Genomic DNA, 12,434 nt, shown 5'->3' on the forward strand with positions numbered 1-12,434 from the left:
AATAGGGCCAGGGATAGAGCTCAGAGGTCAGGGCTGCTGAATTTAACACTGTTGCTGTACGTTTCCTGAGCACTGAATCCTGTAGTCTGGTAGACTATCATTGGGCTTAGATCAGGGGTCTCAAACTCAATTTACCTGGGCGCCGCAGAAGGCAAAGTCGGGGTGAGGCAGGGCCGCAATAAAAAATCGCATTAGTAAGAAAAAAATCGCAAAAAATCGCATTAAACATTTGCATACCCCGAACGGAACTGCTCAGGGTATGCGAATGTTTAATGCAATTTTTTTTCTTACTAATGCAATTTTTATTGCGATTATTCGGTAAGCAAATAATCACGAATACTGCGATATTTGAAGGCTGGCCGCAGGCCACAAAATGTTGTACGGAGGGCTGCAAACGGCCGCGGGCCTCGAGTTTGAGACCCCTGGCTTAGATGAACCCTAAGATCCCTGAGCATAGCTTGGGATCCCCACTCAAAAAAAGAATGATAAAGACACTGGTAATGGGGAGAAAATAAATAACTCTAAGCGCTTACAAAACAAGATAGGGAAGAGCCAGAGAGATAGCACAGCGGTAGGGCATTTGCCTTGCATGTAGTCGACCCCAGAGGGACCTGGTTCAATTCCCGGCATCCCATATGGTCCCCCAGCCTGCCAGGGGCGATTTCTGAGTGCAGAGCCAGGAGTAACCCTTGAGCACTGCTGGGTGTGGCTCAAAAACCAAAAAATTTAAACAAAAAGTATAAGACAGGGCCAAAGTGATAGTACAGTTTGTAAAAACACTTACCTTGCATATGGCCAACCCGGGTTCAATTTCCAGCACCCCATATGGTCCCCAATACCAACCAGGACTGATCCCTAAGTACACAGTCAAGAGTAAGTCCTGAATTCAAATGTGACCCAAAACCCAAAAATAAAATAGAATTAAAAATAAGACAGAGGGGCCAGAGAGATAGCATGGAGGTAGGGTGTTTGCCTTGTATGCAGGATGGTAGTTCAAATTCCGGCATCCCAAATGGTCTCCTGAGCCTGCCAGGAGCGTAGAGCTAGGAGTAACCCCTGAGCGCTGCCAGGTGTGACCCAAAAAACAAAAACAAACAAACAAAAAAGAGAAAACTAAAAGACTGCAGAAAAATACATAGATACCTATATTTTAAATAAAATTTTATAAAAGCATTGTACTATTATTGTTATTATTATTTATATTATTATTATTATTGAAGAACTATTACATAATATGAACCCCACAAACACACCTAACTTCTCTAGAAAGATAGCACAGAATTCTATGGCAATAATCTCTCTCAATACTTGTCTTAAAGTAGCCTCTTTAGTTCTCTTAAAAGGTGGTTTTGAGTCTATGAAGTTTCTGAGCTGTTATTTATTAATGAAGCCGTGTTTCCTTTCTTTAAATCTGAATGAGTCTGGGTGAAGTATTCTTAGAGAGGCATTTATTTCATTAAGTTTTTTCACTATATCCCACCACTTCCTTCAAGCCTGAAGGGTTGCTTGTAATAAATCTGTAAACTTTAAGGATTCTCCTTTATATGTAATTTCCTTTTTTGATCTTGCTGTTTCAGTACTCTGTGATTTTAATCATTGTGATGAAGATGTGCCTTGGGGAGTTTTCTTGGCTCTCATTTAGCTGGTACTCTTCAGGCATCCAGGATGAAGGTGCATGTGCTCTTCAGCTCTGAGAAATTCACAGCAAAGATGTTTTTGAAAGTTGCTTCTTCATAGGGGTTTTCTTTCTGGCTCTTTGGGATCCCAATAATACTTATGTTGTTTCTGTTAAATTTATCCCCAAGATCTATTATCATCTGCTTGTTTATTCTGAGTATTTTTTTCATCTTCTGTTCATTTATCCTGAGGCTTTTTTCCATCTCCTGCTATTATTTTCTGAACTTCATCTTCAAGAATTACTGACTCAGTCCTCAGCAGCTGTTCCTCTGCTGGTAAGGCCTTCCAACGAGTTTTTTTATTTCACTTACCATGTTTTTCAGTAGTGACATTTCTATTTGTAGTTTTCTCATTTCTGCTCTCATGTCCTCCTGTGTTTTATTGGCCATACGTTCCATTGTTTCTTTGAGCTCGTTTAGCATCCTAAGATTTTCCATTCTGAACTCCATTTCAGAGAGATTATATAGGGAATTTGTATTGATTGGGTCTGCACAATTGCCATCTTCATTTCAGGGAAGTTTATGTGGGTAAGAAATTAACTTGAAGCCCTACACATGGCCACTAGCTTGCATGTCCTCACCTGTATGCATGGGTGGAGTTTGTTCTCTCAGTCAGCCAGCAGGTCACATATATATATGTGTGTGTGTGTGTGTGTGTGTGTGTGTGTGTGTGTGTGTGTGTGTGTGTGTGTGTATGCATATATATATAAAAACTTTTCTCAAGAGCCTGATAATATATCAAACATAAAAATCTACCTCTAGATAGACTTTTTCTAATTAAAAAAGATTGAATTGGAGGGGCCAGCAAGGTAGCACTAGAGGTAAGGTGTCTGCCTTGCAAGCGCTAGCCAAGGAAGGACTGCTGGTCGATCCCCAGGCATACCATATGGTCCCCCAAGCCAGGGGCAATTTCTGAGCACTTAGCCAGGAGTAAACCTTGAGCATCAAATGGGTGTGACCCAAAAAAACAAAACAAACAAACAAAAGAAAAGATTGAATTGGAGCTGGAGGAATAGTACAGTGAATTAGATTCTCAGTAATACCAGGCCCTCTAAGCAATGCAGTAACACCTGAGCATCATCAAGTGTGCCCCCCCCCAAAAAAAAAGGTTAGAATCAGGATAGGGGAGGTGAAGAAAATATGCAGCCAGCAGCACAAAATGTTACCAGTTGTTAAAGCTAAATGGGGAGTACTAAGATGTTTCTGTCCTATAGATATTAAAATATTTCATAATTAAAGTATATTGCATGAAAATATGCAAAATATTGTCTAAAAATATGCATGATAAGCCAATTTAAAAGACTTGTCCTATACAATAATGATCTGGGCACAAAAAGGGGATTTTTTTGTTTACAATGGGAAAATAATTGAAAGATTAAATTAATTACAGAACAGCCATACAGTGAAATGTCATGTAGCCATAAAAAATTCAGAGTTAGGAAACATAGTAATTACTTTGGAAAGATGTCTACAATATATAAGTGGCTAGGAAAAAATACTAAAAAAATTATAGCTTTTCAACTAAGGCATTAAATAATTAAACAAATTTTTCTATATGCATTAACAGGCTTAAGTTCTACTAATGCACCTGTCATAGTTTAACCTGTTATCAATTTTCATCCATTAAAGATGTTAACTCTAAGGAGAAAAACAATAATAAGTATAATAGATTAATTCTAGCGTATTCAATAAAGCATTGCTATAACAGCAATACAAAAGAAGGGCATTATGCAGCCAAAGTGATGATACGGGGTAAGGCATTTGCTTTGCAAGTATCCAACCTGGATTCTATCCCAGGCACCACATATGGTTCCTCCAGCCCCACCAGGACTAATAAGTGAACACTGCCAAGCATGGCCAAAATAAACAGACAAATTTTATAAAGGTGCATTCCAAGCTCAAAATAATATCTTAGTATCAACTATCCCCACCTTTTCAGATGAGACCTGCTCTAACCTGTTCATCCAAAAGAGTAATCTGAGCTATCACTGAACCTGTTACTTGTGTACACCAAAGAAGATGCAAACAATATGCAAAAAATAAAATAAAGGTATCAGGGAAAAACAGAAGTATACAAGATGGGGCCGGAGCAGTGGCACAGGTGGTAGGGCATTTGCCTTGCATGCGCTAACCTAGAACAAACTGCGGTTCAATTCCCTGGCGTCCCATATGGTCCCCCAAGCCAGGAGCGATTTCTGAGTGAATAGCCAGGAGTAACCCCTGAGCATCACTGGGTGTGGCCCAAAAACAACAACAACAAAACGTTACAGGAGAAATTTTGAGGGTAAGACTTTCTCCTATTTCTATTTATACTCTCAGTTAATTGGAGATTGGCTTAAATACCTCTAAAACCCATACCCCATATTTTATTCATTAAAATCCAAAAGTCAAAAAAGCCAAGAGCATACAATGAATAAAGAAAAGTCTCTTCAATAACTAGATAGCCAATGCAAACGAGTGAAAATGGCTTTTAGATGACCTTTTCAACAACATTTAGTACATAGTAATACACATCTACCACATATATCTGTTTCTAAACATGTTTATCCTTATTTAAATAAGATAAAACCTGTGTTAATATGTAAAACTTCTCATCTGTTAAGCAATCTTGCTAAATGTCTTTCTCTTTCCTCAGCCTCTGGAAGGCTTTAATTAGAACTCTGTATCAGGCCCGGAGAGATAGCACAGCGGCGTTTGCCTTGCAAGCAGCCGATCCAGGACCAAAGGTGGTTGGTTCGAATCCCGGTGTCCCATATGGTCCCCTGTGCCTGCCAGGAGCTATTTCTGAGCAGATAGCCAGGAGTAACCCCTGAGCACCGCTGGGTGTGGCCCAAAAACTAAAAAAAAAAAAAAAAAAAAAAAAGAACTCTGTATCTATGACTATGATCTACTCTGGATATTTTCTAGAAATAAAATCACATAAAGAATAAAAACAGTAAGTTCTTTCTTCTAAGTAGATTACCATATTTGCCAGTGTATAAGACGACTGAGCGTATAAGACGACCCCTAATTTTGCAGTTAAAACATAGGTTTAGGCCTATATTCGCTGTATCAGAGACAGAACGTTCCTGTGCTACATGTGTTCCTGTGCTCATGTACCACAGTGAGCCAATCACAACAAGCAAAGGTCCAAAGGTTATACTGTAATAGACTTCCTCTCTGACTCTGGCCAATCTGAGCAAGCTTTTTACAGTGTAGATTTGGGTCCAGAACATTCGGGTCCAGAACATTGTCTAATTTGCATGCATAAAAAGCCTGCTTGGATTGGCTGAGTTAGAGAGGTGGTCCGAGCAGCCTTGCAGTGATTGGTGCAGGATCAAGTTGGAAAATTCGTTTTGTGGCAATATTCAGACAATTTTCATTTAGCGGCATATTGAAAGATTTTTCGGGATATACTCAGCGTATAAGACGACCCCCAATTTTCGTTTGACTTTTTTTTTTGTTTGTTTCAAAAGTCATCTTATACACCAGAAAATATGGTACTTCTTCTAAGTTAGTAGATGTTACTTAAAATAGTAGATTTTCTTTTACTTAGCATTCTGTTTTTGAAGGTTAATTACTGATTAAATCTTCTATTGGAACTTTTCCCTTCAATGGCTGAATAATGTTCCACTTCTACCACAATTCATTTATCCATTTGTCTATTAATATATGCTTGACAATAGCTAAAAGTTGGAATCAACTTGGAATCAATGTCCAGCAATAGATGAGTGGATCTTGAAGATGTGATATATATGTATACAATGGAATACTACATAGCTGTAAGGAATGATGCAATCATGCAGTTTGCTGCACTATGAATGGAAATGGAAGATATGTTAAATGAAGTAGCCAAAAGAAGAATAAATACAGTATGATATCATTTATATGTGGTATTTAGAATATCAGCATGAGGAAATGCAATAGTTTAAATGGTATATTGTCTAGAACACTCTTGGCTCCCAGAGTACAGTGAGGAGAAGGAAAGTATGGAGGAGGAAAAATAGGTGTGAAATAACAGGAGATGGGAGCTAGGGGGATTCAGGTATATTGGTGATATTAAGGACAGAAGTAAATTTTAAAATATAGAGTCAACAACACTGAAATCATGAGACCCAAACTTTAACAACCAATCTTTAAAAGGTGCCTATTAATTATGGCAGATTTCAGGGATGTAAGGATGAGGACATGGGGAGGTAGAGGTAATGGGATGGACTCAGCACATAGGTAGAGTGAGGCTGACACTGATGGTGAGATTGGCACTGAAACATAGTATGTCTAAAGTTCAGCTTTAGACACAATGCTTTAGGGCCAGAGAGATAACATGAAGGTAAGGCATTTGCCTTGCATGCAGACGGTCAGTGGTTCGAATCCCGGTATCCCATATGGTCCCCCGAGCTTGCCAAGAGCAATTTCTGAGCATAGCACCAGGAGTAACCCCTGAGCACTGCCAGGTGTGACCCAAAAACCAAAAAAGCAAACAAACAAACAAAAACAAAACCACAATGCTTTAAATGAAGATTTGTAAAAGACAAAAGCAAAAAAATAAATGAAAATAGATCATAATCTTACACCATGCACTAAAGTTAACTGAAAATGGCTGTTTTAAACATTTGTACATTAGACCCTCAAACCATAAAGCACACTTAATAAAGTACATAAAATTTCTTACTCTGACACTGGCCTCTGTGGTGTCTTAAGGGATTTCACTCTATCAACAAGAAAAATGAAAGCAAAAATAAATGGTGTGGGCTGGAGTCATAAAACAACAGATAAGGTACATTCTTTGCATGCACCCCATGTGGTCTCTCCAAAGCACCACCAAGAAAGATTCCTGGATGCAGAGCCAGGAGTAAACCCTGAGGGCCATCAAGTGTGCCCCCCCCAAAAAAACAATAATAATAATAAAACATAAAAATAAATAAATGGTGTTATATTCAACTTAAAAAGCTTTTGCACATGGGCCAGAGAATAATAATAATACAGGGGCTAGGGTTTACACTTTGCATGATATTGACCTTGAGTTCAATACCTAGCCCCATTTAGCTCCCTAAGCTTCCCTAAGTTTAGACCTGCAGGGCCAGAGCAGCACTGCAACCTCAGGTCCACATGTTGTATCTCCTGCTTGGTTGGCAAAGAACTGCTAAGAGAATCACCTGGGTTTCTTGAGTACCACTTAAAGGAACCCTTAAAAAAGGGGGGAGCGGAGAGATAGCACAGCTGTAGGGTCTTTGCCTTGCATGCAGCAAATCCAGGACATACAGTGGTTCGAATCCCAGCATCCCATATGGTCCCCCGAACCTGCCAGGAGCGATTTCTGAGTGCAAAACCAGGAGTAGTCCCTGAGCACTGCTGGGTGTGACCCCAAAACCAAAAACAAACAGAAAAATAAAAACACCACTTCTGAACAGTGAAATAAGTCATTGTTAAAACAAAAAAAAAAAAAGGGCCCGGAGAGATAGCACAGCGGTGCTTGCCTTGCAAGCAGCCGATCCAGAACCTAAGGTGGTTGGTTCGAATCCCGGTGTCCCATATGGTCCCCTGTGCCTGCCAGGAGCTATTTCTGAGCAGACAGCCAGGAATAACCCCTGAGCACCGCCGGGTGTGACCCAAAAACCAAAAAAAAAAAAAAAAAGGGATTCTAATGAATTGGAAATACTGGTATGTCATACATCTAAAATGGGTTACTATTTTATATACTTATATACATATCATATATGCATCAAAAAACAGAACTAGAGAGATAGTACAACAGGTAGAACACTTGTCTGGGTTCAATTCCTGGCACTCCTTAAGATACACCAAGTCCCACCAGGAGTGATTCCTCACCACTGCTGGGTATGGCCCAAAAACAAAAATAAATCAAAACATGGGAAGATCTAAATAGACCCTTTTACAAAGAGGGCATGAAAGTAGACAATGCACATTTTAAAAAAATCATAGTGTCTATGATAGGAAATAAAAATGTCAAATTATCACACTTATGAGAATAATCTATATCAAAAAGGTCAAAAACAAGTACTGGCAGAGATGTGGAGAAAAAAACAAAATTCATACAATTTTGGTGGGAATGTAAATTGGTACAGTCTAATAATAGTTCAAAAAGATATAATAAGCCCACCTATGTTCAATGTGGCTCTATTTATAAAAGCCAAGATTTGTAAACCACCCAAGTGCCCAAAAACAGAAGAATGGATAAAGAAGATATAGTAAATATATTCAATAAAATAATACTGTTATAGGTATATGTGCTCAATAGGCCCATGCACAAGGTTTCCATATGACCTGTCACCTGCATGTCCCCAATTAAGATAAGCCCTTTTCTACTTTCAAGTGGGTTTGTTTACTGGGGGGCTCTCTCTACCTTTGGAGAGGCCCATGTTCTCTCTTGAGCATGTTATTCTCTTTTTTCCCTTTCTCATCCTTTCTTCCCCTTTCTCAGTACCTTTCATTAAAAGCTATTTCAGTTGAAACATAAAAGAATACTATTAAATTGAATATCATACTATTATATTATATATTCAATAGAATATTACATATACAATAGAATACAATTCAACTCTTAGAATAATAAGATGAAATCTTGTCTTTTGTTAAAATCTAGATGGAATTGGAGAAAGGATCATGCTAAGTGGACTAAATCAAAAGGAGGAAAAAAATTAAGCAGGGAAGAGACAATAATAAAAACAAACCAGGGGGTCTTCAAACTTTTTAAACAGGGGGCCAGTTCACTGTCCTTCAGACTGTTGGAGGGCCAGATTATAGTAAAAACAAAAATTATGAACAAATTTCTATGCACACTGAATATATCTTATTTAGAAGTGAAGAAACAAAATGGGAATAAATACAATATGTGGCCCACGGGCCGTAGTTTGAGGACCATTGCCTTAGAATATGACCACAGAACTGAGGCTAGTAGGCTAGTAAGGGAGTAAGGAGAGGGCCTGAAAAGGTAGAGAAAATCCAGTGGGCTGTGGGGAAGGGAAATGGTGCATCACGTAGCAGTAGTAGTATGGTAATACTGTACCCCCTAAAACGTACATAGGCATTTATACTCTCATAAATCAATTTTACTTCAATTTAAAAAAATACATAAGAGGCCAGAGCAATAGCACAGTGGTAGGGTGATTGCCTTGCACATGGCCAAACAGACTCTGGTTTGATTCCTGGCATATGGTCCTCCGAGCCTGCCAGAAGCAGGATTTCTGAGTGCAGAGCCAGGAGTAACCCCTGAGCACTGCCGGGTGTGACCCAAAAACAAATCAAAAAATTACATAAGAATTGGTTCTGAAGTGATAGATGGCACAGTGGGTATGGCGTTTGCTTTGCACATGGTCAATCTGGGTTTAATCCCCTATATCCCACATGGTACCCTGAGCCTGCCAGGAGCAACTTTTGAGCACAGAGCCAGAATGTAACCGCCTAGTGACGCTGGACATGACCCAAAGACAAACAAAAAAATAAGGAAAAAAAGCATGGCACAAAGATATTACAGCAAATAGGATATTTGCCTTGCCCCCGATCAACTTAGGTGATCCTATATGGTCCCCCCCCCCCCAAGCACTGCCAGGAATAATTTCTGAGTGCAGAGCTAGGAGTAAATCTTGAGCATCACCGGGTGTGTACCCCCCCCCAAAATGAGAAAAATAGAGTCCAAAAGCCTAAGAAACAGAACAGATTCTATTTGATGAAAACAAATAGTATACTAAAGGAAAACTATGTCCTCTTCTCATAACACTTCCAACAGCAAATGTGAGAACAAGTTACCCACCAACCAACTTTCCAGCTGTCCCGACACTAACTGGTTGTTACAAAATCCAGTTCTAAGGAGGTGCAAACCACACAGGCTTAGCTGCACAATAATGTCCAACATACTTCAGATAAACTTGGTTAGTGGATCTCCTATTACTTACACTTCTGTCCAATTTAGCTACAACTCAAAAGTTCCCAAGACCCCCTCCTCATATTTGACTGTGCTAACAACTTACAGAACTCAGGAAGAGACATGTACCAGTTTATTACAAAAGATGTTAAGTCAGAGCTTCCCATACTTATTTTTCCTACCTTCCCCTTTTCAGAAACTCAATGCCCAGAAATGTACCTTCTTTGAGTAAACAAACAGAAAGTGCCCTCCATTTGCACCCAAAGCTACCACCTGGCCCTCCATGATTGTATCACCTCCTGATACCCACTTTGGAGAACATGTAGGCATCAGCCAGATGAAGTGGCTCACAGCTGTGGCAGGTCAGAAGGGTCCTGAACTCAGGAGTTTCCATTCCCACATGGCTGGAGTGTGGCACTGTTCCAACACATATTCCCCCATCCTGTAATCTCTCCAAATCCCACAGTTTGGGAATATTTTAAGAAAGCTTCATCACATGATTAGACATGATTATTTTGCTTGTTCATTTTTGTAATGCCAGGACCTTGCACACAGGAGGCAAATTAATAGATGATGCTTAGGCCCTGTCCTTTCATTGGAGGCTGGATGTGGAAGAGGTAAGGCTGAAGGTTCTTTTTGTTTGTTTGTTTGTTTTTGGAGGGGTCATACCTGGTGGCACTCTGGGGTTACTCCTGGCTCCATACTCAGAAATCGCTCCTGGCAGGCTTGGGGGACCATATGGGATGCCGGGAATCGAACTGGAATTCGTCCTATGTTAGCTGCATACAAGGCAAAAGCCCTGCTGCTGTGCTACCACTCCAGCCCCAGGCTGAAAGTTCTAACCCTATAATGGCATCATTGGTTCCTGCAAGAGGCCCCATCTGAAAGTTATCTAGGGACTCATCATAAGCCACCTCATTGCATGAAAAAGATACTATCATTAGTTACAGAGATACCACAGATTTTAGAAACGCATGTCAGGAACTAGGGATTAAAACTAAATCCTATATGAACAAACAAAAATATTTCTATCGCCCCCATTACTCAGGAATTTGCTAGGTTTTAGATGCTCTTGTGTCAGGTTAAAGACCAACTCTTACCATATCATAAAATCTTATGAATAACCCACTAATTCTCTAAATTAGAACTTCTAGGGAGAAATAGTTTCATTATTGATCCTTTACTATAAAAATATTCATTACAGGGGTGAACTAGTGGCATAAGCTGTAAGGCGTCTGACTTGCACACACTAGCCTAAGACAAACCATGGTTCTATCCTCCTGCATCCCATATGATCCCCCAAGCCTGGAGCGATTTCTGAGCACATAGCCAGGAGCAACCCCTGAGCATCACCGGGTATGGCTGAAAAACCAAAAAAAAAAAGAAAAGAAAAAAAGAAAGGAAGGAAGGAAGGAAGGAAGGAAGGAAGGAAGGAAGGAAGGAAGGAAGGAAGGAAGGAAGGAAGGAAGGAAGGAAGGAGGGAGGGAGGGAGGGAGGGAGGGAGGGAGGGAGGGAGGGAGGGAGGAAGGAGGGAGGGAGAGAAGAAGGAAGGAGGGAAGGAAGGAGGGAAGGAAGGAGGGAAGGAAGGAGGGAAGGAAGGAGGGAAGGAGGAAGGAAGGAAGGAAGGAAGGAAGGAAGGAAGGAAGGAAGGAAGGAAGGAAGGAAGGAAGGAAGGAAGGAAGGAAGGAGGGAAGGAGGGAGGGAGGGAGGGAGGGAGGGAAGGAAGGAAGGAAGGAAGGAAGGAAGGAAGGAAGGAAGGAAGGAAGGAAGGAAGGAAGGAAGGAGGGAAGGAAGGAAGGAGGGAAGGAGGGAGGGAGGGAGGAAGGAAGGAGGGAGGGAGGGAAGAAGGAAGGAGGGAAGGAAGGAGGGAAGGAGGGAGGGAAGGAAGGAGGGAAGGAAGGAGGGAGGGAGGAAGGAAGGAAGGAAGGAAGGAAGGAAGGAAGGAAGGAAGGAAGGAAGGAAGGAAGGAAGGAAGGAAGGAAGGAAGGAAAATATTCCTTATAGTCTTTATACCTTAATAAAATAATTTTGGGGGAGGGTTTTTGGGCCCCACCCAACAGTGCTCAGGGGTTACTCCTGGCTTTGTGTTCAGAAATCACTCCTGAAAGGCAAACATCCCACCTGTTGTGCTATCACTCTAACCCCAGATGTAATCATTTTGAGACTGAACTTTACAGTGAATCTTATATTTATTGTGCAAAAATTAAGAATGGTTCAGACTGCATAACAGTAGCTGGATGTAAGATGTTATTTCCAGGAATTCTGACTTGGAATTCATTCACTCTTTGAGAGAAGACATCCCAGCTCGCATAATTTCATCTACTAGAAGAATGTTGGTGGCCATCACAGTGCTGAGGGAAAGATAAGAGGGTTAGGAAAGCCTGCTCTGTTCCAGCCAACCACTCTGCTCCTCCCCACCCAGAATTCTTCAGCTACTATAGGTAATTTGTTCTTCAGTGATGTTGCTGTGAGGTTTCATGAGACAAAGTCATTAAAAATACAAACATCACTCTTGTATTATAATTTCAACCCCTTTGCTGATAAAGTTATAGCCTGATTTTATATCGCAATAAAACTGAACTCATTTTTAGCACACCATTTGATGCGTTCCCACTCTGAATATGGCACTGTTTCTGCAAAGTTCTTTCTTTCATTTCCCTCTCAAATAAACAGTAAGACTAACATTCCAATCACTAGAACAACAGTATAAAAGATACTATAATTCGAAAGCTAATTTTGAATAACTAAATGCTGTGCTTTCATACACAACCATTTTATCACTACAAGGATTGCAAAATAAAAAAAAATTAATGTAATCAATGATGTCCCAAAAAGTCTCTTTTGCTTTATATAAACTCACCAAGAATGAAGAAGTTGTTTTTTCACACAATAATTAT

At 40.2% G+C, this 12,434-nt stretch overlaps 1 protein-coding gene across 1 annotated transcript in view; it reads right to left on the reverse strand.

Annotated features, from left to right (window-relative positions):
- CCT6B (chaperonin containing TCP1 subunit 6B) overlaps nt 1-12,434 on the reverse strand; it is an 84,656-nt gene that overhangs the window by 30,015 nt on the left and 42,207 nt on the right. Inside the window, 2 exon segments of the mRNA XM_049790027.1 lie at nt 11,820-11,888; nt 12,398-12,434. The exon segment at nt 12,398-12,434 is cut by the window's right edge and continues 36 nt beyond it. Of these exon segments, the coding sequence (XP_049645984.1) occupies nt 11,820-11,888; nt 12,398-12,434 (106 nt within the window).

Source organism: Suncus etruscus, chromosome 1 (genome assembly GCF_024139225.1).
Source record: "Suncus etruscus isolate mSunEtr1 chromosome 1, mSunEtr1.pri.cur, whole genome shotgun sequence".
Lineage (NCBI taxonomy): Eukaryota > Metazoa > Chordata > Mammalia > Eulipotyphla > Soricidae > Suncus > Suncus etruscus.